At 51.9% G+C, this 27960-nt stretch overlaps 1 protein-coding gene across 3 annotated transcripts in view; it reads right to left on the bottom strand.

Moving 5' to 3' along the window:
- FAM178B (family with sequence similarity 178 member B) overlaps window positions 1-27960 on the bottom strand; it is a 118591-nt gene that overhangs the window by 40667 nt on the left and 49964 nt on the right. For all 3 annotated transcript variants that reach the window (XM_017339843.4, XM_017339829.4, XM_008253681.5), the window contains exons 9-12: window positions 8034-8148; window positions 1308-1395; window positions 781-957; window positions 479-576 (exon numbers count right to left, since the gene is read on the bottom strand). In XM_017339843.4, the coding sequence (XP_017195332.4) occupies window positions 479-576; window positions 781-957; window positions 1308-1395; window positions 8034-8148 (478 nt within the window). The remainder of the gene's footprint in view (window positions 1-478; window positions 577-780; window positions 958-1307; window positions 1396-8033; window positions 8149-27960) is intronic.

The raw sequence follows: 27960 nt of genomic DNA, 5'->3' as shown, positions 1-27960 counted from the left end.
AAGTGCCAATCTTGTGCCAGGCACTGTTCTTCTGCACCTGGGGTGACCCCGACAAGTTACCTCCTCTGGTGGAGGTGACTCAGAGGAGCGAGGCAGTCATAAACGGGTGAAGAAATAGTAAGACGACTCCTGGCAGAGATAAATGCCGCGCAGAAAATAATAAACGGAGGGTGTGGGAGGGGACGGGAGGAGCAGGACCAGCTGAAGTCGGAGTAGAAAGCCACCGCAGAGCTTGGGTGGGGGGAGCCGAAGAATGGAGGGCGGGGCACTGCAGGCAGAGGCTAATTGCACAAGGCAATTGTTTTGCTAATAAGAACATGTTAGGAAAATTAGGCATTTTTTTTCATTTGTAAAGAACTCATTAGTGAGTTGTATTTTTAGTTCTTCCTTCTGGGGCTTGGAAATCCGAGTGCGGAGGTTTGCTGGGGCTGGGGCTGGGCCTAACTGTCTGAGAGAGGAGGCACACTGAAGCACCCACCTGCTCCTGGAGGTCACTTCCAGGAAGAACTGCACGAGTGCCAGCAGGTTGTGATGGTGGTCGGACACCCAGCTCAGGGCACAGCACAGCTGCTGCAGCTACACGGGGTACACAGGTGGGCTGTGGAGGAAGCCCCTGACCACGCCTGCCCGACAGCCTACCCCATGGCCTGCCCACAACCTGCCCACAGAGGAGGCCAGGGACACAGCGGATGACCTCCACGCAGTGCTGCCCACCCCAGCCCTGTCCCCCTGGTGCTCTGGGGGGTGCCCTTGTTCCCTAGGGGCTGGCCTGCATGATACCTTCCCTGGCCAGTCTTGGATGTTCTCCAGGAGCAAGAGCAGGAGCTGCTGGAGGTCCGTCTTGGGCAGCAGGCGCAGCCCCACGTCCAGGCCAGTGCGGCACAGCTGCTCGATCAAGCCAAGGAGGTTCCCGTCTGTGTAGGCCCCCGGCCGGGCAAGGGCGCACAGGGTCAGGATCTGGGGAGCACAGGGAGAACTGAGTTATCCGCGGCCGTGTTAGGGAGGGGTGGGAGAGAGGGAGTCAGGTGCATGAGAGGGACGGCACCGTGGGCCCCTTGGGCTGTGCCAGGTAGGAGCGGAGAGTGTGAGAATTGAGCAGCGAGGCCAGGGTCTGTGGGTCCGGCCCCTTGTGGGTCTGGAGGTGGTAGGTGCAGCCTGGGGAGTATGCTGGCCAGGGCCTCGGCCCAGTGCTGGGCTTGTGATGGTGTTGAGCTCAGCAGCTCCCTGCCACTCACTGGATCAGACTGTGGAACAGGTCTGCCCTGTGCACCCAGGTTGCTCTGGGGCACGGAAGGCCCCCGACTCACCTTATAGATGTAGCTCAGACTTATGTCCAAGGCCGACTGCTGAGGGGAGTCCACCTGCCAGTCCAAGCCGGCCTCATTTTCAGTTACCCTGAGGTCCAGACAAAAGCAAAAACAACAGATGACTAGGAAATAAGAGGAGGAGGCACAGGGGAGGACAAAGAGAGAGAGGGAGACCTTCCCTTGCCCCAGAACAGGGCTCATAGCAACCTGTTCAGCTGAGGACACTCCCACCTGTGCACTGGCCACCTACTAAGGTCTCACAAAGCACCCCAAAGTGTAGTGGCTTAAAAACAATGTCAATTGTCTCACGCAGTTGTTAGGGGTCAAGAATCCAGAGGCAGGGGCCTGTGTTGCTGCCACCTACAATGCTAGCACCCCACACTGGAGTGCTGACTCAAGTCCTGGTCACTCTGCTTGATTCAGTTTCTTGCTAACGTGCCTGGGAAAGTAGCAGAAGGTGGCTCTGCCACCCACGTGGGAGACTGGGATGGAATCCCTGGCTCCTGGCTTTGGCCTGTCCAACCATGGCTGATGCAGCTATTTGGGGAGTGATCCAACAGATGAAAGAGTTCTCTCTTTCTCCCTCTCTTTGTCATTTTGCCTTTAAAATAAATAAATCTTCAAAAAAAAAAAATCTAGAGACAGCTTAGCTGAGTGGGTCTGGCCTAGGGTATTTTGGGAATTGTCTCTGAACTACTGGACAGGGCTACAGTCAATCTCAGGCCTGGTTGGACTGGGAGACTTGCCTCTGAGCTCACTCACATGGGCATTCAGTGCCAGGCCCCAGTTCCTCGGCATATGGGCCTTTCTAAACGGCTCTGGATATGGATGGCAGCTGGCTTCCCAGAGCTAGAGAACTGAGACCACACAGCAGGGAGACCGAGGCAGAGCTGCAGCATTTCATGGCCTAATCTCGGATGTTCCAGCCCATCACCTCTGCTGACTTCTATTGGTTACACAGGCTAGCCTGACTTCAGGTGGGAGGGGGCTACACAAGGGTGTGGCCCCAGGAGATGGGAAATTTTTTTTCTAAAGATTTACTTTATTTAACTGGAAGGCAGAGTTATGGTGGGGTGGGGGGATACATAGAGAGAGCTTCCATTCGCTGGTTCACTAGCCACAACTAGCCACAACAGCTGTGGGCTGGGCCAGGCTGAAGCCAGGAGCTTCTTCCAGGTCTTTCATGTGGGTGCAGGGGCCCAAGGACTTGGGCCATCTTCTGGTGCTTTCCTGGGAGCATTAGCAGGGAGCTGGATTGGAAGTAGAGCAGCTGGGACTTGAACCGGTGCCCATATGGGACGCCAGCACTGCAGGTGGAGCACTGCACACTGGCTCCAGGAGGTGGGCATTAATAGGGGAGGGGAAGTATCCTGGGAAATGGCTCCCACACGCTGCCATTTAGGTGCAGTCTCCAGCCTCAGTTTTCCGGGACTTGGACACCAAAGAGTCACACCTCCAAGCTCCCCAAATGGTCTTCCTCCAAAGAGTTCTCTCTCTGTGTGTGTAATGATGGTGTCTATCCCTCTGCGTGCTGAGAAGTATGTCCCGTGCGGCGAGTTTCTAAAGCCAGTCAGTAAGGCAAAAATTAGCATCCAAAACCCTCTTGAAAACCCCCTCCAGGGTGGGTGCGAGCTGGGGCTAATGGGTTGTCTACTGACAAGTGCAGAAAGGCAAATTTCCCAAGTGATGGATTCAGTCTGGCGAGGCACCGGCTGAAGCTGGAGGCCGGGAACATGTGAAGAAATCTCTTTAAAGCTCTCAGACTTGGGGCGACAGGATGAGCAGTCAAGGGAGGGAAGGAGCGGACGGCAGTCACAGCTCCATTGCTGCAGTTTTTGGCACACGCTCACCGGCCAGAAGACTGAGCTGGATCACCCACCCTGAATGGTCCTCTCTCTGGTTAAATTCAACTTGCTGACTTCACATACGTGAAGTGGGTTTCTGGCAAGGCTCCCCTTTGCTGTCTCATCTGCTTCTCTACTCTTAGGAACTAGTCTAGAGTTCCCGATCACAGAGGCTCTCAGTAAATGAAAACACTGATGATGACAACCACACCGTCGACAATGATAGGCTCGGGTGCAGCCGCCCAGGCCACGGCCATGCACAGGGCTGCTCCTGCTGCTCCAGGGGGAAGCCTCTGTTCTTCAATTGTGCTGCTTCTCAGAGGGGAAGGGGGAGAATGTTGTCTCCTGGCACCAGGGAAGCTGCAGCTAACAAACCTAAGGTGGTGGCAAGCAAGAGGCAGCAGGAGGATGGTGCTGGCTCAGCCCTTCTTTCAGATTTTGATTTTTCTGGCATTTATTAGGCCAGAGAATGGGTGAGGCTGGCCTTTGCGCATCTGGGGGAGGTCTGGCTCATACCAGCCTGTGAGCCTGCACCGGCTTCACCAGCATGGGTGGGCATGTTTTCCCGATTTCCCAAAGGGTGGAGTTGCTGCCGAGTTGACTTAGCGCATCTGCTGAAGAGACATGGGCTTCCAGACAGTTCAGTGCTGCCAGAGGGAGGAGGAATGCAGGAAGTGTGAGCTGGTGATGCGTCTTCTCCAGGTTGGGGAGGGGAAGTGTGCCTGCTGGGAGAGCCAGCCTTCCTGGGTGGAGGGGGCAGGCGGCCGCCCAGGGAGCTGCTGAAATCCCCTGGCCCACGTCCCCCTGGGGACAGCAGGGAAACAGGCAACAAAATGGGGGTCCTCTATGCCTTGTCCTTCTCAGGAATCATGTGCCTGAGCAACTGGTGTCTGTGACTGCTATCCTGAGACACAGCACCAGCCAGCCTCCGGGACTCCACCACTCTCACATCCCGTGAGAGGAGCACGGGAATTCACAGCCTGTCAACCCCTGCTCCCCTCCTGGACTTAGCAGGTTAAGAGCGAGCCCCCGTCTCCAGTCCCAGCTTCTTGGGACAGGGTTCCCAGTCTGCAGACTGGGGTCTCAGCAACACTTACTGAGTCACTCATCTTACGATCACTTGCACATCACTGCCCTGTACCTAGGTTTCTGTATTTGTTTTCCTCGAGTTGAACAAAAGAATCAACTTTCTATCTGTACGGTGCTCCCACATTCTTGGGGGGAAGATGCCACCCTATAGCTGAGAGCCCTCTGAAGGCACCCAGTGGCCAGGTGCCCCGCCATGCTGGCTGTATGCTGGCACCAAACAGGGTACTTTCCCTTAGGCCTGTGCCACTCAACCAAACCACACCTGTCATCTCAGCTCTATACAGCAGCAAAGTCAACAAAGAGAACCAACGCTCCATCAATGGAAGGAGAGAGAGGCAAATTTTACTGGTTCCAATTACACTGTCTGAGGATGGCCAATCACCATCTGTCCCCATGCTTCATGGGTGCCATTTCTTTGTTTTTAAAGGTTTATATATTTATTTGAAAGGCAGAGTTATATATATAGAGAGAGAATGAGATAAAGAGATGGGGGTTTGGGGGGAGACACAGAGACATAGAGAGATCTTCCATCTGCTGGTTCACAAACCCAGATGGCTACAACGGCCAGCGCTGGGCCAGGCTGAAGACAGAAGCTTCATCCGGGTCTCCTATGTGGGTGGCAGGGATCCAAACACTTGGACCATCTTCCAGTGCTTTCCCCAGGCCATTAGTAGAGATGCTGGATTGGAAATGGGGCAGCCAGGACACAAATCAGCACCCATTTGGGATGCCAGCTTTACCCACTATGCCACGCCACACCACTGGCCCCTGCAGGGTGCCCTTTCAATGTATTAATTGTCATTAATTTATCTGCTTGGCTTGTGCACAGGGTTGCCTCTTCTTTTCTTTTCTTTTCTTTTTTTTTTTTTACTTGGAAGGCAGAGTTGGAGAGGGAGAGAGAGAGAGAGGTATCTTCCATCTACTGGTTCACTCCCCAGATAGCTGCAATGGCCGTAACTGAGCCGATCCGGAAACCAGGAGCCAGGAGTTCCTTCTGGGTCTCCCAGGCAGGTGCAGGGAGCCAAGGGCTTGGGCCATTTTCTACTGCTTTCCCAGGCCATACCAGAGAGCTGGATCAGAAGTGGAATGGGGAATGGTTGGGACTAGAACCGGCGCCCATATGGGATGCGGGTGCCACCGGCAGCGGCTTTACCTGCTTTGTCACTGGCGCCGGCCCCCAAGGCTGGATTTCTGAGCAGAACTCTTCAGCTGGGCTTTGTGATCAGGGAGCAGCCACGGCTACCAAGACTCGGCCCTGTGCTGCCTGGTAAGACTGGAGCCCCTGACAAAGCTGATCTGTATCGTGGAGTGGGCACACGCCCCCTCCAAGGGTACTGACGTTCTCTCTGCTGCTCTCCATTCAGGCTCACACCTTGGTCCCTCCTCCCCTGCCCTTTCATCCCCAGCCTCAGCACTGGGCAAGGAGCCTCTCTGTTTTCATTTCGGGGGGACTCCGGATGGTCCCCTTGGTCTGGCTGCATTTAGGATGGTGCCTTTAGGAAATCTTGAAGCCCCTTTCCAGTGAGAGATGGTGGTGAATTTTAATGAAATCTGAGATTAGGAACAACAGGGTAAAGCAGGATCTTTTTTGGAATAAGAGAAGAGACAGCCAAGTTGTGAAGCCATGCATAGAGGTTTCTCAACCCCTGGTTTCCAGCCTTGGCCATGATGAGGAAACTGAGGGTGCCCCCTCCATCCCTCCATACGAGCCCTAGACTGGCGCATCCCTGAAGACAGCAGAAAAGATATTTGCCTGCCGTGGAGTCAACTGGCTAGGGACAAGCCTCTAAGTGTGGTCAAGAACAGGAGGCCTGGGCCGGTACCGTGGCTCACTTTAATCCTCCGCCTGCGGCGCCGGCATCCCATATGGGGCTGGGTTCTAGTCCTGGTTGCTCCTCTTCCAGGCCAGCTCTCTGCTGTGGCCCGGGAGTGCAATGGAGGATGGCCCAAGTGCTTGGGCCCTGCACCCGCATGGGAGACCAGGAGAAGCACCTGGCTCCTGGCTTCAGATCAGTGCAGCGCCGGCCATATTGGCCATTTTGGGAGTGAACCAATGGAAGGAACACCTTTCCCTCTGTCTCTCTCACTGTTTATAACTCTACCTGTCCAAAAAAAAAAAAAAAAAAAAAAAAAAGAAAAGGAGGCCTGCCCATACAGCCAGGAAAGACATCCGCCCCTGGGGGAGGAGATGCCAGAACCTTCCTGAATCCTCTGGAGGAGTCGTCCTCCAACCTCACGATGCCCAGGGTTTCCCTAAGTGCAGCAGTAGCCAGTGGGCAGCCCAAGGAACCGTCTCGGGCTTTTCTTCCGTCACCCACCCACGGGGTCTCCAGCCTGCTCTTCCAGTAGAGGAACAGCCCTTGCAGCCGTCAGCTGGATCCCCCCCTTCAGAAGGGTCCAAGGGAAGAGGGCCTGTCTGGCAATGCAGCCATGTGGCGCTGGCAGCTCTCGGGCCCTGCCCGAGGACAGCGGGGCTCTGCTCCTCCCACACAGGGTTTAACTGCGCCTGGCAGAGCTGAAGTCTGCATGCTAGAGTTTGTGTGCCCCAGCACTTGCTGGTTAAAGGGCCCACTGCTCCCTGCTGCCTCCAGAGACAGCATATTTGCTGCTTGAAGGGCAGGAAGCAGTCACATCTTGGGGAGAACTGGGAAGGGAGGGAGAGGGGGATTCTGCAGAGCGGAGTGTAGTCCGGGGGGGTAACAGGCCCCCGTGCCACCTCCCACTTCCCAGGTGGGCACAAGTGCTCTGAGGAGCAGTCAGAAGCGGCTCCTCTACATCCCACTCCTCTTTTAATTGCCAGCTCCCACCCTACCCTGCCGCCCCGTCCTCCTCCTCCCTTCCCCGACATGCATTTGTTTTTCTGAAAAGCCTAGCTCTTCCTCCATTCATCAGCGATGGTGGTGTGGCCAAAGCTCAGGGGTAGGCAGAGGCAAGTGGCCTATTGCACCAGAGCTGGAGCCCGAGCTGCAGGAGGCGGCAGGCTGGCACATGTGGGGGTATTTATAGCAGAGCCGGTGCGGTTTGGTTTGGCAGACAATTACTAAACACAGTCGTGGAACAGGTTCTCAGGGAAGTGCCGGGCTCTTCCTGCACAGGGCAAGGGAAAGATGTCGGGGGGTGGGGAGGGGGGCCTCCGTAACCGCCCGTCCAGGTCTCTAAACCTTCAGTTATATCTCAATCCAAAGAGCTTGGATGTGCTGTAATTTGTAGAACAAGATGATGCTATCTAACACGTTTATGACCGAGACCTAGTCGCTGTGCACCTGACAATAGTGACTTGCATACCAGCACTGCATGGCTCTGTCCCCTGCGGGCAGGGACAGCACATGGGTGAACTACACCGCTGTTCTCCACCACGGCCGGACCCAGCTCGGGCACTCAGGAAGCGCTCACCAAGTGCATAACTGAGCATCGTAGAAATTATGTGGCAAACGCAGCTCTGTGGCTCGCGAGCTGGTGTTAGGTGATGGGCTTGAGGAGAGACCACGGGTACTACAGCATGTCCGGGAGGATGCTAACCAGGCTGAGAAATCTGCACTCTGCCAGGGAGGAGGGGGCAGCAGGGCTCTGAGTGGTAGAAACAGAGGCTGTCAGATGGACTGGCAAGGCACACCCACCCCTGCATCTTCCTGCCGGTCCCAAGACTGTGAGCATGGATGCTCACACGCCAATCACGGTGCGACATGTGCATTCCCAGGCGTGCGTGGCTGTTCTGTGGCTCCCTGCCACGTGGGCTGGAGCCCGAATCTGGGAAGTGAGTGTTGGACCCCAGGGGAGGAGGGGAGGTACTCACCGGTCACCGTGTTGGCAGGGCCCCAGCGGGTACAGTGCAGGGCAGTAGGCTCCCAGACTGTAGAACACCTCCATGACCTCCTGCAGCGATGGGTACCACAAGTACATTTCTTCATCTGCAAGGCCACAGCAGGACAGGGAGTTAGGGCAGGGAGGGGAGGACAGGACGCACTGCTCCCAGGACAAACCCCTGCCCAAGGCCACTGTTTTGGCATTTGCTGGCACCCCCATAGGTGTTATCTGGAGGAACAAAGCAGTCGGCTGTTTTCAGATGCTTGCTGGAGCTTCCAGAGCCTGGGGGCCTTCTCATTTTTTTTTAAAAAAAGACTTATTTATTTGAAAGGCAGAGTTACACACACACACACACACACACACACACACACGGGGCGGGGGAGAGAGAGAGAATCTTCCATCCGCTGGTTTACTCTCTAAATAGCTGCAACAGCCGGAGCTGGGCTAATCAGAAGCCAGGAGCCAGGAACCTCTTCTGTGTCTCCCACATGGGTGTAGGGGTCCAAGGACTTGAGCCATCTTCTGCTGCTTTCCCAGGCTCATCAGCAGGGAGCTGGATTAGAAGTGGAGCAGCCCGGACTTGAACCAGCACCCATATGGGATGCCGGCACTGCAGATGGCAGCTTTACCTGTTACACCACAGCGCTGGCCCTGGGGCCTTCCCTTATTCTGTCTTCAAGGTCTGGCTGCACTGAAGTAGAAGGGTCCAAGGATGACCAGGCCCTTGACCATCCACAGTGGCCAGCAACCAGGGGGCTCAGCTGCCCATGGCTAAGCAGCATGAAGAGTCCAGAACCAAACGTTCCCAAACTGTGCAACTCAGAAGATGCCGGCCTCAGCACTGCAGGGCCCTCTGCCACGAGGTGTGAGCCTGGGATGGCCTCGTCACCACGCCTGCTGCAGCATCCAGGTGCGCCCCCGACCTCCGTCCCTGCCAGGGGTGCACGTGCTCCCCTCTGCAGCCTGGGACCACCCTCTCAGCAAGTGTGACTTACAGGCACCAGCCTCCCTTGGCCAATTAAACAAATGTGAACGATAATCCGATGACATCAACTAAGAGGAGACACTGCACGACTCAGGGTGCCTTCACAACCAGGAGAGGAGGAAAATAAAAAACAATGTGGAATGTAGCTTCCAAAGAGGGCTGCGACTCTTTACCCATTCCACGTGCTCTTCTGCAATGGATGTCTGGTTCCTTCATCAAAAGGTCCACTCCATAGCCTTTTGCCATACATATTATCTTATTTTTTTTTAATGTATCTTTTTTTGAAAGTATTTGAGAGGTTGGTGTTGTTAACCCGGCAGTGGGTTAAGCCGCTGCTTGTGACACAAGCATCCCACATGGCTGCCGGTTCAAGTCCCAGCTGCTCCACTTCTAATCCAGCTCCCTGCTAATGTGCCTGGGAAAGCAGAGAAGATGGCCAGAGTGCTTAGGACCCTGTGGGACCATGTGGGAGACCCAGATGGAGTACCGGGCTGCTGGTTTCATCCTGGACCAGCTTTAGCCTTTGTGGCCATGTAGGAAGTGAACTGGCTGATGGAAGATCTCTCTGTCTCTCTCCCTCCCTGTAAACCTGCCTTTCAAATAAATAAATCTTCAAAAATTATTTGAAATGCAGAGAGAGAGAGAGAGAGAGAGAGAGAGAGAGAGAGATTGATTCCTAATGCCTGCAACAGCTGGGACAGAGCCAGGCCAAAGTCAGGAGCCTGGAAGTCAATCTGGGTCTCCCATGTGGACAACACAGACCCAAGTACTATAGCCATTACCCATGGCCACCCAGGGTATGCATTAGCAGGAAGCTGGAACTGGAAGTGGTGTCAGGACTTGAACCCAGGCACTCCAATGCGAGATGTGGGTGTCACAAGCAGCATCTGCATCGCCCGCCCTGGCTACGTTCTCCCCTTTGCTGACTTATTGCTTCTAGTCTCTCACTCCTCATTAGGATGTAAATCCCACAGGGGCAGTGGCTATTATCTGTGTTGGTCACCTCTGTGTGCGCCCAGCGCCCACGGGAGACGTTGGCATGGAGGACGCTCAATGAGTGAATGAATGAACAAACAAGTGAGTGGTGAGACTCCAAAACAAAACCCGACCAAGCAGTGCATGACGAGGAGGGAAGTGGAAAAACGCGGCCCGAGATGAGCTGGCGGTGACAAGAATGCAAATGTGGTCAAACGCTGAATTCGACAACGATGAGGGCAGCATCTGAATCAAGAACTTGGAAGCCGGGCTAGGCTCACGTTAGCGCAGGCTTGAGCCTCTGCTAATCTGGAGGGCGAGTGTTCTGTCCTCAGGGCCTACTCCTGTGCACCCACTGTGTGAAGGAACTAGCCAGCCAAGTGCGAAGGATAAAAAGGAGACCAGTGGAGCCCTTGGCCTCAGGGAATGCAATGATCTGAGGAGGCAGAGGAGCTGGGGAAAGAAGTAGACACGAAAGCGCTGGGCAAAAAGCAAAGCAAGGACAGGTGCACGGCTGGCTCAGAGGAGGAGGGATTAGTCGGGGGCGGGGAGCAGGCAAGGCAAGGAACAAGGCAGGTAACGCAGAGGGAGGGGCACGCCTGGCAGAGGGACAGAAGTGACAAAGGCAGGGAGGCACAAGAGAGTGTGGCACTTCTGGAGACCAGAGGCAAGAACGAGGTGCAGAGAAATGAAGGCTAGACTGGGGGACTTCTGCAAAGACCACCCCAGGACACAGGCTTTCCTAAGCCACCGGTGGGGAGGGTCGGCCGCAGTCCTGCGTGGCTGCAGCGCCAGGCCGGTAGGCAGAGGGTCTCTCAAAGCCGTCCAGGGCCATTTCTGTAGCAGGCATCGAGTATCTCTCTCTTTGGAAACGTATATGGGTCGGGACTCACCAACCAAGTAATTAGACTCTTGGAGGAGGAAAAACTTTCTTGTTTGTTTTTCTTCCTGCTCGGGCAACTTAACAAGTAAGAGAGCGGTAATGATACCCCTCGCCTGCTTCACAAACGAGCTGGAGAGAATGGAGTGGGCAAAACGCAGTAAGATTCCACTCGCAGGGCAGCAGCGTCTGCCAGGGCTTTTGGGGCGCTGAGCGCGTATGTGCACGCACGTGTGGGCGGGTGGGCGGACTTTCCAGGGAGGGGAAGAGAGCCAACCTAGGGCCAGGCCCCAGGGAGGCCCCAGTGACACACCCACAGAGGGTCTGTGCCAGTCCACCCCTCAGCCTACACAGATGCACCTTCTGCTGTCAAACCCCACGACAGGCAGCGGTGCTGACCCAGCCAGCCTCAAACCCGAGGCCTGGCACCCTCCCCTTTCCCCTGCCCGTCTTCTACACGGTGATCACCCCACAGCATCGTGTGACCCAGGCGGCAGCTTCAGAGGAAGGGGCCTGGGACGCTCTGGGATAAATCCGTCCCCATTGCCAGCCCTGGAAGTGGGTTATGTGATGACAGGAAAATGCCACCCTAGAATCCATAATCCACGTGGCCTCAGTAGGCCACGTGCTCAGCCTTCCCTCTGTGCCGTGTGTCCCGGATGAGGGATTTCTGGAGGGCTGACCCAGAAGGAAACTCAGGCACGTGGTGGTGGCCAGGCTCCATCTCCCCAGTTTGGTGTCTCCCTGTGCGGAGGAGTATTTTGGGTGGCTCCCAGGGGAGCACCAGGGCACGGGGCCTTTCAAGATGCCGGTGCCAACAGCTGGGCTTGGCTAGAGGCAGGGGCTGGAGGCTCCCTTTAGGCTGCTCCTGGAGGGGGTGGAAGAAAAGTGGCAGGCCGAAACGATGGGGGCTTTTCCATCTGGGCCACGGAAGAAGTGACTGCTTCACCGCCGCTCCTCTGGCACCATTTGCACGGAATGCAAAAAGCACGCACGTGCACATAAAGAGACTTAAAACAATTCATGGAAAATGGAAACCAAAGGTTAGTTTGGGGCCAGCGTTATGACACAGCAGGTTAAGCAGCTGCTTGTTGCCAGTATCCTGTGAGTCCCAGCTGCTCTGCACCCAATCCATCTCCCTGCTAAAGTACCTGAAAAAGCAGTGGGAGATGGCACAAGTACTTGGGGCCCTGCCACCAATACGGGAGACCTAGATGGAATATCAGGCTCCTGGCATTGGCTTGACCCAGCTCTGACCGTTGCAGCAGTTGTAAGTTGGGGGCCAGCATTGTAGCACAGCAGGTTAAACTGCCACTTGTAATGCCAGCATCCCATACTGGAGCCCTGGTTAGAGTCCCGGCTGCTCTGCTTCTGATCCTGCTCCCTGCTAATGGGTCCAGGAAGGCAGTGGAAGATGCTCCAAGGACTTGGACCCCTGCCCACAGGGAAGACCAGGATGGAGTTCCTGACTTCTGGCTTTAGCCTGGCCCATACCTGGCTGGTGTGGCCATTAGGGGAGTACACCTGCAGATGGAAGATCTCTCTCTGCTTCTCCCTCCTTCTCTATTGCTCTGCCGTTCAAATAAATAAGTACCTCTTTAAAAATAAAAGAATACAAGATAAGTCTATTTTGGTGCAAAAAAAGTTGAAATCCATGCATATGAGGACTCTTCACAAAGTTCATGGAAAAATGTGTGTTCCAGAAAGACTATGCATGGATTTCAACATTTTTTGTTTTTGTTTTTTTTTTCGGGGGGGGGGAGGGGTCAAAACAAGCTTATCCTTCAGCAAACTTTTTGAAAGAACTTCATATCCTAAAAACCTCCCAGGCAGCCCCACGGCCTGGCTCCCGTCCTCCGCCCTGGGCCTCGAACATTCCCCTCTGTTCCCATCTTGGGCTTTTCTTAGGTGTCCAATAGCTCAGCGTGCATGCAGTGGCTCATGAGCCCCCGGGGCAGCGCTGGGCTGGGCTGGGAGGGCCACACAGCACCACCTGCCTGGGTCCTGATTATCTGACACCATCGCTGAGGCCCCAGGGTGCTGCAGGGGGGAAGGAGGCACCACCAGCCTCAGTGGAGGGGACTGGGTTGTTGGTAACGGCAAGCAGGCTCCCCTGTAAGACTGAGCCCGTCCTCACCGGAGTGTTGGCGGGAGGCCGGGACGCTGAGCGCTGTCTTTCCTTCCTGCTCCGCTCTAATTACTTAACTCCCCTCTGCACTTTTGCACTTACATTGAAACCTGCTCCAATATCCCTAGCTGTCCTCCATTAGCTCCAGCTATAGTCGTTTGAAATGCTCGTTCGCTCGGCAAATGTTAATTGAACACCAGACGCTGTTCCAACAGTGCTGGAGACCCAGCAGCGAACCAGACAGCTCTGCTCGGGAGGAGCTGAGCGCTTGGTGGGAAACCAGACGATGCGCACGTGACAAGGACGCCTACAAGGAGCGGTGCCAGGCAGCCCGGCAGCATGGAGGAAGAGCTGTCAGGGTGACGATGGAGCGGACGCAAGTGACATGGGTGACAAGGGTGCAGGCGGAGGCGGAAGCTCAGAGAGAGCCGAGGCCAGGGCTTGCTTCAGGATGCCACAGCAGGTGCAAGGCCCAGGGGTGGGGTCTGGGGCAGGGGGTGGGGTGGGCAAGGAGGCCAAAGGGAAGCAGCTGGTCTGGGGAGGAGGCAGTGTCATTATCAAAGGACTCCTGTACTGAGTGAAGACAGAATCTTGTACCAAGTCCACACTTGAGTGCACGCTTTGTGAGTCCAACCACAAGGTACGCACAAGACACTGCTGGACTGTCTCCCCGCACTGACCCTGCCTCTCCCCGCAGAGAACTGTGCACCCCAGGGCGGGGGCGGGGACGGGTGACTTGATAAATTCCAGCCTTCTCCTTCTTCCTGGGCTCTCTCCCCAGCAGCCCATTGCAAGGCCTGTATCCAGGCTCCTTTGGAACCTTCTTCTTCCTCTGTGTCCCACCATCAGCACTGCAGTGCCCTCACTGTCCTCTAAGTCCCTGCTCACCGGAGCCCAAGGCCCTCCCTTTCATGCCCCCCCCCCCAGCAACTGTACCCTTACCATAACTTTGCAGCTCAGGCTGCACCACCACCCCCTCCCCCACCTCTCTAGGCCCCTGGCCTGCTAATTCACAGAGAGCGTCCCCAGGCCACCTCTCCTCTCTCCTGCCCTCTGTAACTCACACCGCTGCCGGGTGTCACCTAACACCAGCCAACATCCAAGGCCCCGTGTGCACAACAGTCACACTGTGCTACACCACAGGACCTCTCACAGCTGCTAGCATCAGGTTCAGCTGTAAATACAACAAAAAAGACCAAAATCTAAGGCAATTAAACAGGAAACCTCCCTGGGCTTACATTCAGCGACAACTGTATTTCTCTCTAACAACAAAGAAGCCCAGAGGTGGGCGGACGACAGCTGGTGCAGAGACCTGACTGCACCTCTAGGATGCTGGGTGCATTTGGGCCATCTTCCCCCTCTATCCCAGGGAGCTGGATTGGAAGTGGAGCATCCGGGACTCGAACCGACGTCCATATGAGATGCCAGCATTGCAGGCAGAGGTTTAACCTTCTACGCCACAACGCTGCCTCCCTACCCTACTCTCTCCACCTGTGTACTCTTGAGTTGTTTTTAAAAAATGCAGAACTGTTTGAGTGTGACTCAGGAACGTAGTGGCAAGCCACCATCCCAAGTTTGAAAAGTAAGAATTTGAGATGGATTTAGACTCAAAAAGCTTCCCAGTAATGACCATGTCTGAATGCAGAGTCTAGCAAATTCTCTCATTCTGGATTCATTCATTGCTGGGGCTACAGCCACTCTGGAAGAAAGTCTGGCAGTTTCTTACAAAGCTAAACACACGCTAACAATTGTGCTTGTTGGTATCTACCCCCAGCCAATCAAAAACTGACATCCATACAAAAAGCTGCACAGGGATGTGTGCAGTAGCTTCATTCACAAATTGTCAAAAACTGAGAGCAACGGAGATGGCTTTCAATAGGTGAACAGATAAACTATGGCACATCCATGTCATATCACGCAGCAGTGACAAACAAGCTGCCACGCCGTGACAAGACATGGACAGAGGGCCAGGGTGTGGCACAGTGGGTTAAGCTGCCACTTGCCACACCAGCAGCCCACACGGGAGTGCTGGACTCCTTTGCTTCCCACCCAGCTCCCTGCTGATGTACCTGGGAAAGCAGCAGCAGATGATGGCCCAAGTGCTTGGCCCCTGCACCCACAAGGGAGATCCAGATGGAGTTCCTGGCTTCTGGCTTTGGCCTGGCCAGACTTGGCTTTTGCAGCCATTTGTGGGGTGAACCAGCAGATGGAAGATTTCTTTTGTTGTCTCCTCCCCTCTCTCTCTCTGTTACTCTGCTTCTCAAATAAATAAGTCAATAAATCTTTTTTTAAAAAAATACAAGAGAAGCACTCTTAAAACCAAAAACAGAAGCAGGAGAGGTCTCCCTTGGGGGCAGAGCCGACTCCAGCGGTGGAAGGGACAGCAGTGTCTGCCCTCCTCCGTGTCAGGGACCCAGCCGAGAACTTGACCCCGTGGTTTGCTGACTCCTCTGCACGCCAGAATCACTTGGGGAGGCTACGTGGGTCCACGCCCTGCACCATGCTTTAATCACTCTCGGGTGTAGCCCAGGCTCCTGGAATTTAAAAAGAACTTCCAAGGGATTCTGATATGCAGCCTGGTTTGGGTACCGCTGATGGAAGGAAAGCCGTGACCCTGGCTCCAGACGGGCGCACCGGGCAGACGATGAGAGTGGGCAGGAACCCAAGGCCAGCCTGGGCTCACTCTCACCCCCAAATCTCATGGCCTTACACCTGAGGCCAACTGCCTGTGGCCTGGCTGCTTGGTGGAAACACCTGGGGAGGACTTAAGATGCCCACTCCCCCCGGGGTGCCTTGGGCTGATCTCCAAGGGCAGGGCCTAAGCATCAGCTCTTTGAAGGCTCAACCATGGCTGAAGACGGTCATGGCCAGACGCTGAGTCCCGGGGGAGCCACTGGCACCCTCTGACAGGGGTTGAGAAGTCAAATATTAAGAAGTACTTGCCAAGTTCAAGTCACTTAGATTGATTTTCCCTCCCATTTTAAGGGTGGATTGAGTTAAAGAGCTAAGATAAGCCCCCGAGACTGCCTGGCTGCTCTCTGCACCTCTGAGAGGTTTGAGGACTTGGCCACAGTCCCCAAAGCCTGGAGCTTCTTAGCCCCAGCACACATGAGAATCACCAGGGGCTAGAAAAACTTCCCTGGTGCCAGGTACTAGCGGCACGAAGCCACCTGTGCTCCCCAGCACCTGAAGAGCCGCACTCCAGGCTCCCCACTGATGGGGTCAGGGAACAAAGGAAGTACCAACTGAGCTGGGCAAAGCAGGCGTGCGTGTCCCCACGGGGCCACTGGAGCCCACGCCCTGACCTTGGGAGTCCAGGCGGATATCAGAGCCGGGCAGACACAGGCAGCTCCACAGCCGACTGACTGCACAGAATCAGAGCAGCAGCCCCGGGGGGCCGCTGACGTTCTGCGGCCAGTACTGCGCACGTGTTCCACGTTCCTGAGACCTGTCGACTCATTCAACGAGTCACCACCTGGGTCCTACTGTGTGCCTGGCTCACGCAGATGCCGGGAAGCCAACGGAAGCTAAAGCTGAGAACAAAGCAAAGACATGGTCCCTGCACTCCGGGACTCACAGCCCATTAGAAACCATACGTCAGCTGTGACAGGAAGTTATGCCAGGGAAGCTGGGTAATCCAGAGGAGAAGGCAGAGCTAAGAAGGCAAAACCCCAGCTGGGGTAGGGGAGAGCATCCCAGGCCGAGAGTGGCACATGCAAAGGCCCTGTGGCAGGAGGAAAGACGGGAAGAACAGAAGGGCAGCGAGGGGCTGGTGGTGTGGTGCCCCAGGTTAAACCCCAGCCTGAGATGCGAGCATCCCCTATCAGAGCACCAGGTCAAGTCCTGGCTGCCCTGCTTCCTACCCAGCTCCCTGCTAATGCACCTGGGAAAGGAGAAAATGGCCCAAGTCCTTGGACAACTTGCACCCACCTGGGAGACCTGGATGGAGTTCCCAGCTCCTGGTTTTGGTCTGACCATCGTGACTATTTGGGGAGTGAACCAACAAATGGCAGATTTCTGTCTTTACCTTTTTCTCTGCCACTCTGCCTTTCAAATAAATAAATCTTAAAAAAAAGGGGGGGGCGCAAGAGCAGAGCACAGAGAGAATGAGACCAGGTGAGCTGGATGGCGGGTGGCTGACCACTGGGAGCCAGTGCATGATGAAAACAGTGTGCCGCTCAGGGGGCATTCCTCACACTTGCCAGCCCCTGGGTCAACTGTAAAAATAACAGTAGCTACTTGCCGGGTTGTTGTGCGATTAAATGAGATAGGTCTAGCCTGGGCTCCATGCCAGGCACAGGTCAAGCTCTCCAGAAATACCAACTCTTATTTTCTATTAAATTATTTTATCATCCTATCCAACAATAACATATTTTAAAAGCAAGGATCATTTTGAAGCTGAATTCCTATTATCATCAAATTCCAATGTGAGACTGTGAAGAGGCTGTGCAAATGAGGGCCCCCAGGGAGCCAGGCCCAGGGGTCTCCTGGGTGGTCCTCCAAGTGTTTTCCTGCCCATTTAGGTCTGCACAGCCTTCTCAGAACAGCAGCGCAGGAATTAGAGTAGAGCTGGGCGGCACACCTGGATTCTAGCCCACCTCTCCAGGCCTGGGGACTAAGGTGAAGGGTGTGCTGCCCTGTGAACAGAAGCCGGCGCTGCGGCTCACTAGGCTAATCCTCCGCCTTGCGGCGCCGGCACACCAGGTTCTAGTCCCAGTTGGGGCGCCGGATTCTGTCCCGGCTGCCCCTCTTCCAGGCCAGCTCTCTGCTGTGGCCAGGGTGTGCAGTGGAGGATGGCCCAAGTGCTTGGGCCCTGCACCCCATGGGAGACCAGGAGAAGCACCTGGCTGCTGCCATCGGATCAGTGCGGTGCGCCGGCCGCAGCGCGCCGGCCGTGGCAGCCATTGGAGGGTGAACCAACAGCAAAGGAAGACCTTTCTCTCTGTCTCTCTCTCTCTGTCCACTCTGCCTGTCAAAAATTAAAAAAAAAAAAAAAAAAAAAAAAAGAGTCGGTGACATAATCAATGAAACCAAAAGCTGGCTCTTTGAAAAGATCAATATGTTTGATAAACTTGATAAACTTCTAATCTGATTGACCAGAAAGATATAAAAAAAATTAGCAATACCAGAATAAGATTCATCAACACAGACTCAGCAGACATTAAAAAGACAATAAGAGGATAGTATAAAGTCTAAGCCAATAAATTCGACAACACAGATGAAACAGACACAAACTAAAAATACTTAAGAAGAAAGAGATAATCTAAATTAAATAATACAATAGGTAAATATATATAAGCTCAGGGGCCGGGGTTGTGGCACAGTGGGGTAGGCTGCCACGTGCTATGGCAGCATTCTATACTGGAGTGCTGGTTTGAGTTCTAGCTGCTCTGCTTATGATCTGGCCTCCTGCTAATGTGTCCAGAAAGGCAGTGGAGATGGTACAAATACTTGGGCCTCTGCCACCCATGCGATGGACCAGGATGGGGTTCCTGGGCTCAGCCTGGCCAAGCTCCAGCCATTGTGATTATTTGGGGGAGTGAACCAGCAGACCGAAGATTCTCTCTCCGCACCCCCCATCTCTCTCCCTCTCTCTCCCTCCTTCTCTCTCCACCTTTCAAATAAATAAATCTTTAACAATAGAAATAAAGCTCTACTCTTAATTCCTGCGCTGCTGTTCTGAGAAGGTTGTGCAGACCCAAATGGGAAAACACTTGGAGGACCACCCAGGAGACCCCTGGGCCCGGCTCCCTGGGGGTCTTTGATGATAATAGGAATTCAGCTTCAAAATTGATACTTGCTTTTAAATACTTGCTTTTTAAAAATACTTACTTTTTAAATAAAACCCTGGTCTAAAGCGCTGGCATCCCATATGGGCGCCAGTTCTAGTCCCGGCTGCTCCTCTTCTGATCCAGCTCTCTGCGATGGCCTGGGATAGCAGTGGAAGATGGCCCAAGTGCTTGGGCCCCTGCACCCACGTGGGAGACCTGGAAGAAGCTCCCGGCTCCTGGCTTCAGATGGGTGCAGCTCTGGCCGTTGCAGCTATTTGGGAGTGAACCAACGGATGGAAGACCTCTCTTTCTCTGTCTCTACCTTTCTCTGTAACTCTTTCAAATAAATAAAATAACTCTTAAAAAAAGAAAAGAAATATAAATAAGCTTGTATCTACTAAAATCAGACTTATAGTTAAAAACCTTCCCACAAAGAAAACTCAAAACTATCTGGCTTCTTTGGGCAATTTTACCAAAGGAAGAATTAATACAAAGAAGGAAGAATTAATACCAATTTTAAGGAATAATTAATACAAATTCTATAAAAAATCTTCCAGGAAATTGAACAGGAGAGAATATTTCTCAACACAGCCAGAGAAGGGAAACCATGACCACGAAAGAGCATCAGTCTTCAGGGAAACGCAATCTGAAATCACACACCTATTAAAAGGACTGACCATGCCAGGTGCTGGGGAGGGTGTGGAGCAACGAGAATGCTCCACACACTGCTAGCGGGAAACGGTGCAACCCCTGCGGAACGTCTGGCAACTTGCTAAGCACACATTTACTGTCTGATCCAGTCATTCCACTCCTCGATGTTAACCCAGGAGAAAGGAAAGCAGACGCCCACATAAGGATCTGTAGAATCAAAGAGCAGCTTTAGCTTAAACAGCGCCCCCAACTGAAAACAGCAGAAACACCCATCAACATGGAAACCGTGGCCTGCACATGAGGGAATACTACTCAGCAACCAAGAGGCATCGCCTTACCAGCACATGCAACGGCATGGACGCATTTCAAGACAGTTACGCTGAGAGAAAGAGTACCTGCTGCCCGATTCCATTTATGTAAAATTCTAGAAAATGCAAAATGCCCATTAACGCATACTGATTAAAAAGTGGATCAGTGGTTTCCTATGATATGAGAGGAGGGAGAGCTCAATTATGAAAGAGCATAAGGAAATTTTGGGGTGTGATGAAAATGTTTATTAGATTGATTATGGTGACAATTTTATGGGTATAAATTGCACACTTTAAATATGTATAGGTTAATGCATGCCAATTACACCTCAATAAAAAGTACTGTATTTTTAAAGAAGGATGAGCTAGGATGTAAATGTGTTAATGTTAAACTGTTCAACACTTAAATTGTTAGAGATCAACTGTTTTTAAAGTTGGATATTGGGGCTGGCACTGTGGCACAGTAGGTTAATCCTCCACCTGCAGTGCCAGCATCCTATATGGGCAGTGGTTCAAGTCCTGGCTGCTCCAATTCCTATCCAGCTCTCTGCTATGGCATGGGAAAGCAGTAGAAGATGGCCCGATTGCTTGGGTCCCTGTACCCATGTGGGATACATGGAAGAAGCTCCTGGCTCCTGGCTTTGGATCAGCCCAGCTCTGGCTGTTTGGGGAGTGGGCCAGTGGATGGAGGGCTTTTCTCTCTGTCTCTCCCTCTCATTGTCTGTTACTCTACCTGTCTAATAAATAAATAAATAAAAATATTTTTAAAAAAATTTTTTAACAAAAAATAAAGTTGGATAAGCTAAAGCGTAAATATAAGTGTTCATGTTTTCTTTTTGCACCCCAGTGACTTAGCCCATCTCCAAGGACCCAGGAGACCCAGGCCAGAACCTGGCCTGACCTGCCTGTTTCAGGCTATGGCCTTGCCACTGTACCCTGGAGGTGACTTCAGATGGATCCCACTGTGCCAGAAGAAATACAGTGTAAACATCAGCATAAAAATATGTAGATAACATGCAGTGTGCATTAATTTTGTCCCTGGAAGTAATCACAAGAACCTGTTACTAAAGAGTAATTAGGAGGTGGAAGTCACTTTAAGGAAGGAAGGGTTTCATTCCCATTGGTTCCCTTCTTTAGTGTGTGAATTGCAAACTTGATACACAGGTGGAATATTTTATGAAGTAACAATAGGGGTTGTTACCTATTGTTACCTGTTGTGACCTCGGTGGTCAGATTACTGGCCATCTTAAACAGCTTCCTGAATGTTATGGGGGCGGGGGAGAAAAGAGGGAGGAATAAGAGAGAATGAGAGAAAACAATAATAGAAAACAAAGAGACCTGCAAACCTGGGGCAGGTCCCAGTGAGTCCCAGTGTCCCAGTGTCTAGAGACAAAGGAGAAGCGTGGTGACCAATGAGAAAGAACAAAACATCCAAAGACCCTGCCTAGGAAAATGAAAATAATTTGTGCTTAGAGTTGAACTTCTCGCCCACTGTCAAAACATCCAAAGAATGCACTGAGCAGGGTCATTCTATTTTGTTATATCCCCCTCCTCCTACACAAATATTACAGAGGCAGAGAGAGAATGGAATGGAAGGTAAAAAAGGAACAACATTGTTTCCAGAGCTAATGGGAAAGAACCTACGCGTGTTTTGTTCCTTTTCTGAATTGTCTCAATCTTGTTGGTAGAGCTCCTTTTCTCAGGGCATTGCTTCCTACTCAGTAAAACTGGTGCCAGGTTAATGGCCAGTCCTTCACTGGCTCAGGCAAAACATGTTTGTTAAAGAAATATGAAGCCATTTCTTTCAAGCAATTAGGTTGCACAAGAATATGTTCTCTTTCAAAGCCAAATTATACTATACACACGGATAAAACTATGAGACCTAATAAATGAGGCCAGCAAGGATGTTGGATACAAGGTCAATATTAAAAAATCTCTATTCTATTTCTATACAATAGCAATGAACAGTCTGAAAAGGAAATTAAGGAAAGCACTTCCATTTATGATAGCATCAAAAAGATAAAATACTTGGGCATAAATTTAACCAAAGGAATGTAATACATGTACCAATGAAAACTACAACATTGTTGAAATAAATGAAAGCACCAAATAAATGGAAAGACATCCCATGTTCATGGATGGGAAGACTTAATGCTATTAAGATGATACTTGGATGGGGGGGGCAATGCTGTGGCACAGTGGGTTAAAGCCTTGGCCTGAAGCGCCGGCATCCCAAATGGGTGCTGGTTCTAGTCCTGGCTGCTCCTCTTCTGATCTAGCTCTCTGCTAAGGCCTGAGAAAGCAGTAGAAGGTGGCCCAAGTCCTTGGGCCCCTGCACCCACATGGGATACCTGGAAGAAGTTCCTGGCTCCTGGCTTCGGATCTGTGTAAATCTGGCTGTTGCAGCCAACTGGGGAGTGAATCAGCAGATGGAAGACTTTCTCTCTCTCTCTCTTTCTCTGCCCCTCTCTGTAACTCTATATTTCAAATAAACAAAATAAATCTTTTTTTTTTTTTTTGACAGGCAGGGTGGACAGTGAGAGAGAGACAGAGAGAAAGGTCTTCCTTTTTCCGTTGGTTCACCCTCCAAATGCCGCCATGGCTGGAGCGCTGCTGCCAGCGCACCGCGCTGATCCAATGGCAGGAGCCAGGTGCTTCTCCTGGTCTCCCATGGGGTGCAGGGCCCAAGCACTTGGGCCATCCTCCACTGCACTCCCTGGCCACAGCAGAGAGCTGGCCTGGAAGAGGGGCAACCGGGACAGAATCCAGCGCCCCGACCGGGACTAGAACCCGGTGTGCCGGTGCCGCAAGGTTGAGGATTAGCCTATTGAGCCACGGCGCCGGCCCCAAAATAAATCTTTAAAAAAAAAGATGATACTTGGGTTTGAATGTGCCTCTCAAAGTTCTTATGTTGAAAACTTAACAAACCCAGTGCAGCACTGTTGGGAAGTGGAACCTGTAACAGTTGACTGGGTCACAAGGTCTTTGCCATCATGAATAGATTAATGTCATCACCAAGGCAGTGAGTTAGTTATTGTAGGAGTGGGTTCCTCATAAAAGGATGAGTTCAACTCCCTTTCCACCCTTATTTTTAAGATTGATTTTTTTATTATTTATTTGAAAAGCAGTGAAAGAGAGAGAGAGGGAGAGACACAGAGTGAGAGAGGGTGCATGAGTGAGATTCTCCCACCCATTGGTTCACTCCCCAAACCGCTGCAGTGGCCACGGTTAGGAACCTGAACTCCATCCAGGTTTCCCACTGGGTGGCAGGGCCCCAGTATGTGGGCCATCTTCTGCCGCTTTCCCAGAAGCATTAGCAGGGAGCTATAAAGCAAGTACAGTAGCTGGGAATTGAGCAAGTGCTCTGATTTGGGATGCTGGCATGGCAAATGGCGGGGCCGCACTGCAACACCAGCCCCTCCCTCCCTTCCCGTGGGCTTTCCCTCTCATTATGTGATGCCTTCCACCAGGTATGATGCAGCAAGAAGGGGCTCCCCGGATGTGGCCCCCAATCTTAGACGTCCTAGCCTCTAGAACTATGAACCAAATAAACATCTATTGCTTATACGTTACCCGATTTGCGGTATTCTATTACACCAGACAAAATGGACTGAGACAGATGGCAATACCCAAAGTTATCTACAAATTCAACACAACCACCACTAAAGCCTCAACTGTTATTTTGCAGAAATTGACAAGCTTATCCTAAAATTCATAAAGAAATTAGAGGGAAACAGAATAGCCAAAACCAGGTTTAAAAGGCTATACTATAGCTGGCCAGCGCCGCGGCTCACTAGGCTAATCCTCCGCCTTGCGGCGCCGGCACACCGGGTTCTAGTCCCTGTCGGGGCGCCGGATTCTTTCCCGGTTGCCCCTATTCCAGACCAGCTCTCTGCTGTGGCCAGGGAGTGCAGTGGAAGATGGCCCCAGAACTTGGGCCCTGCACCCCATGGGAGACCAGGATAAGTACCTGGCTCCTGCCATCAGATCAGCGCTGTGCAACGGCCGCAGCGCGCCAGCCGCAGCGGTCATTGGAGGGTGAACCAACGGCAAAGGAAGACCTTTCTCTCTGTCTCTCTCTCTCACTGTCCACTCTGCCTGTCAAAAAAAATTTAAAAAAAAATATAAAAAAAAAGAATATGTTAAAAAAAAAAGCTATAGCTGAAGGGTTCCAAATTTCGAATATTACTACAAGCTATAGTCATGAATTTGAGAAAAGGATTAAGGCCAGGTATATAAATCAATGGAATGAAACTGAGGTTTCAGAAATAAATCCTTACATTTACGATTAACTGATTCTCAGCAAAAGTGCTAAGACAATTCAATGGGGTAAAGAATAGCTTTTTTTTTTTTTTTTTGGCAGGCAGAGTGGACAGTGAAAGAGAGAGAGACAGGGAGAAAGGTCTTCCTTTGCCGTTGGTTCACCCTCCAATGGCTGCTGTGGCCGGCGCACCGCGCTGATCCAAAGCCAGGAGCCAGGTGCTTCTCCTGGTCTCCCATGGGGTGCAGGGCCCAAGCACTTGGGCTATCCTCCACTGCATTCCCTGGTCACAGCAGAGAGCTGGCCTGGAAGAGGGGCAACTGGGACAGAATTCGGCGCCCCGACCGGGACTAGAACCTGGTGTGCCGGCGCCGCTAGGTGGAGGATTAGCCTAGTGAGCCGCGGCTCCGGCCCAAAGAATAGCTTTTTCAACAAACGTTGCCAAGATAATTGATATCCATCCATATGCAAAAGAACGAAGCTGGTCCCTATCTCACACCATATATAAGAATGAACTCAAAACAGATCAAAGACATAAATATAGGAGCTATAACTATAAAACTTTCAGAAGAAAACGTACGTGAAAACTTTCAGAGGCCACCTCTATGGCACAGCAGGTTAAGCTGCTGCTTGCAACACTGGCATCCCACACGGGAGGACCTGTTTGAGTCCTAGCACTTTGCTTTCAATCCAGCTTCCTGCCAATGCACCTGGGAAAGCAGAGGGTAATGGCCTAAGTGCTTGGGTCCCTGCCACCCTCATGTGAAACCAGAATGGAGTTCCTGACTCCTGGCTTTGGCCTGGCCCAGCCCCTGGCTATTGCAACAATTTGGGGAGTGAAGCAGTGATGGAAGACGTCTTTCTTGCTGTCTCTCCCTCTCTGTCACTCTGCCTTTCAAATAAATAGTCTTTAAAAAACAACTTCCATGACCTTGTATTAGAGAATGATATGTTTAAGTTTGACACCAGAAACACAGGTCACAAAAGAAAAATAAATTTGGGGCTAGTGCTGTGGTGTAGTGGGCTAAGACTCCAGCTACAGTGCCAGCATCCCATATGGGCACCGGTTCGCGTCCTGGCTGCTCCTCTTTTGATCCAGCTCTCTGCTATGGCCTGGGAAAACAGAAGATGGCCCCAGTGCTTGGGGCCCTGCACCCACGTGGGAGACCTGGAAGAAGCTCCTGGCTCCTGGCTGTGGATCAGCAAAGCTCTGGCCATTGCAGCCATTTGGGGAGTGAACCAGTGGATGGACGATCTCTCTCCCTGTTTCTCCCTCTCTGTAACTCTACCTCTCAAATAAATAAATATTTAAAAAAGAAAGAAAAATAAATTAATAAAGTTGACTTCATCTAAATTAAAAACTTTCATGCATCAAATGATGACACTAACAAAAGAGTGAGACTCTCACAGAATGAGACAAAATATTTGCAAATCACATTGTCTGCTAAGAGGGTCTAGAATCCAGAATATATAAAGAAATTTTGCAACTCAACAACAACAATCACAAAAACCAGACAACTCAATTAAAAAAAAAATGAACAAAGCATTTGAGTAGATGTTTCCCTAAGGAAAATATACAAATGGCTAAACAAGCACACACAAAGATGATGGATACGCCTCCTCATTAGGGAACTACAAGCCCAAAGCAAAACGAGATACCACTGACACCACTTCACACCCACTAGGACGGCTGCTGCCAAAAGGGTGGACACTGACAGATGCTGGTGAGGATGGGGAAAGCTGGAACCCTCCTACACGGCTGATGGGAAAGTAAAACAATGCAATCACTTTGGAAAACAGTTTGGCAGTTCCTCAAAAAGCTAAACACAAGAGCTACACTGTGGTCCAGTGATTCTGTTCCTAAGTCCGTAGCTGAGAGGGCTGAACGCATATCCCCACACAAACACTTGTATGCCAGTATTCCTAATGTTATTGGGAAGAGCCAAAAAGTGCAAACTATCCAAGCGTCCATCAACTGAGAAGTGGATAAATAAAACGTGGTATATATGGAGAGCAGAATAGTATTCGGCCACAAAAAAGGAATAAAGTCTTGGTGTGTGCTAACCGTGTGTAAACCTTGACCATTCTGCTCAGAAAAGGAGCCGGGAGGTGAGTAGTTAGCCTAGCGGTTAAGACGCCCGCCGCCCATACTGCAGTACCTGGGTTTGATACCCACCTCTGGCTCCTGACTTCAGCTTCCTGCTAAAGCAGGTCCCGGCAGACAGCCATGATGGCCCAAGCAATAGGGTTCCTGCCACCCACATGGGAGGCCTGAATTGAGTTCCTGGCTTCACTCTGGCCCAGCTCTAGCCATTGTGGGCATTTGGAGAGTGAACCAGCAGATAGGAACTCTATCTTTTTCTTTCTGCCTCTCAAGTAAATACTATTAAAAAGAAAAAGAAACCAGATACAAAAGGTTCCATACCGTATAAATGGTCAGATAAATGGACATTTACATGGAATGTGCGAAATAGGCAAATCCACAGAGACAGATGGTCGATTGAGGATTGCCAGTGGCCGACGGAGGGCTGGGGGTGGGGGGAGGGACTGGGTATGAGGTTTCATTCTGGGGAGGTGAAAATGTTCTGAAGGTATACAGTGGTGACACAACTGTGAACGTACTAAAAACTAAACTCTTCTGCCTTAGAAAGATGGATTGTGTAGAAGGTGACTTACAGCTTCAGACAACACAAATTTCATCCTGGCCTTGCCCACCACTGCTGAAGCTTCACCGTGTCTGAAATGACACCCCCGTCCTCCAGCCCTGGCCCACACTTTTGGTCTCATCCCTTACTGTGGCCCTTTCAGGAGGCCCTGCTCCTGCCATCTCCTTGTCTTTGCTGCCACTGCTCCCTGCTGCCCTTGCACCTCTGCACGCCCAAGTCCTACCTGCAAGGCTGAGAACCAGTGGGCTCTCAGCAAATGCAGCTGCAGATGGGTTTACATGGGCGTTCTGTAGTTGTCTTCCCTGAATTAGTTACCAAGAGGAGACTCCATATAAATATCCGCATTTCAGCTGCTACCGCCAAAAGCCACGCCCCCCCCCCCCAATTCTTCCCTGAATCCAGCTTCCTTCTAATCAAGCAATAGGGTTCCTGCCACCCACATGGGAGACCTGGATGGAGTTCCTGGCTCCTGCATTCAGATTGGCCCACCTCTGGCCATTGTGGGCATTTGGAGAAGGAACCCTGGCTTGTTCTACTGTCTGCTCGGAGAAAGTGGGTCCTCTCCAGTGGAAGAACCATTTTACTCATTCACCATTGTAGAGACAGGTCTAAGAGCAGCTTTTGGAGTGCTCAGAGCCCTAAGCCACAGACAACAGAGATGGGCTCTGGCTATTTCAGCAGGAAACAGGTGTATTCTAGCCAGAATCCAGTTTATCATAAAGGTAACTGGGCTCAGGCTCCATGGCTACCCCACTGCATGGGCCCCGGGTGGGAGGGGAAGCCAGGTTGCCATCAGCAAGCGTTTCTACATGAGCATTTCTGGAACACGTTCTAAAGAGATCCAGGATAAAGGGACGAGAACAGCCCGAGGTCCAGCATTTGGTATGATTTCTTTACCCATTTTAAATAAATGTTGGCTTTCATACTGAACTGTCCACATAATGAATTAGATGACTCATGCTAGAATTACAGGCAAGGGTTTTAAAGTAGCTATTGTGACTGTGCTCATTGTCACAAAGGAAAACACAGTCGTTCCATGATATCTGAGGCCCTTCATAGCAAGGTCAGAGGGTGCTCACACTCCTGGTATAAGCAGGGGCTGGCACTGTGGTGTAGTAGGTTAAGCATCTTCCTGTGGCACTGGCATCCCTTATGGGCACCAGTTCGAGTCCTGGCTACTCCTCTTCTGATCCAGCTCTGTGCTATGGCCTGGGAAAGCAGCAGAAGATAGTTCAAGTGCTTGGGCCTCTACACCCATGTAGAAGAAGCTCCTGGCTCCTGGCTTCAGATT

The sequence above is a fragment of the Oryctolagus cuniculus genome, chromosome 2 (assembly GCF_051225735.1).
Source record: "Oryctolagus cuniculus isolate XC-2025 breed Fujian yellow rabbit chromosome 2, ASM5122573v1, whole genome shotgun sequence".
NCBI classification, from domain to species: Eukaryota; Metazoa; Chordata; class Mammalia; order Lagomorpha; family Leporidae; genus Oryctolagus; species Oryctolagus cuniculus.
The sequence above is the reverse complement of the archived record's forward strand: the minus strand, read 5'-3'. Positions and strand labels throughout refer to the sequence as shown.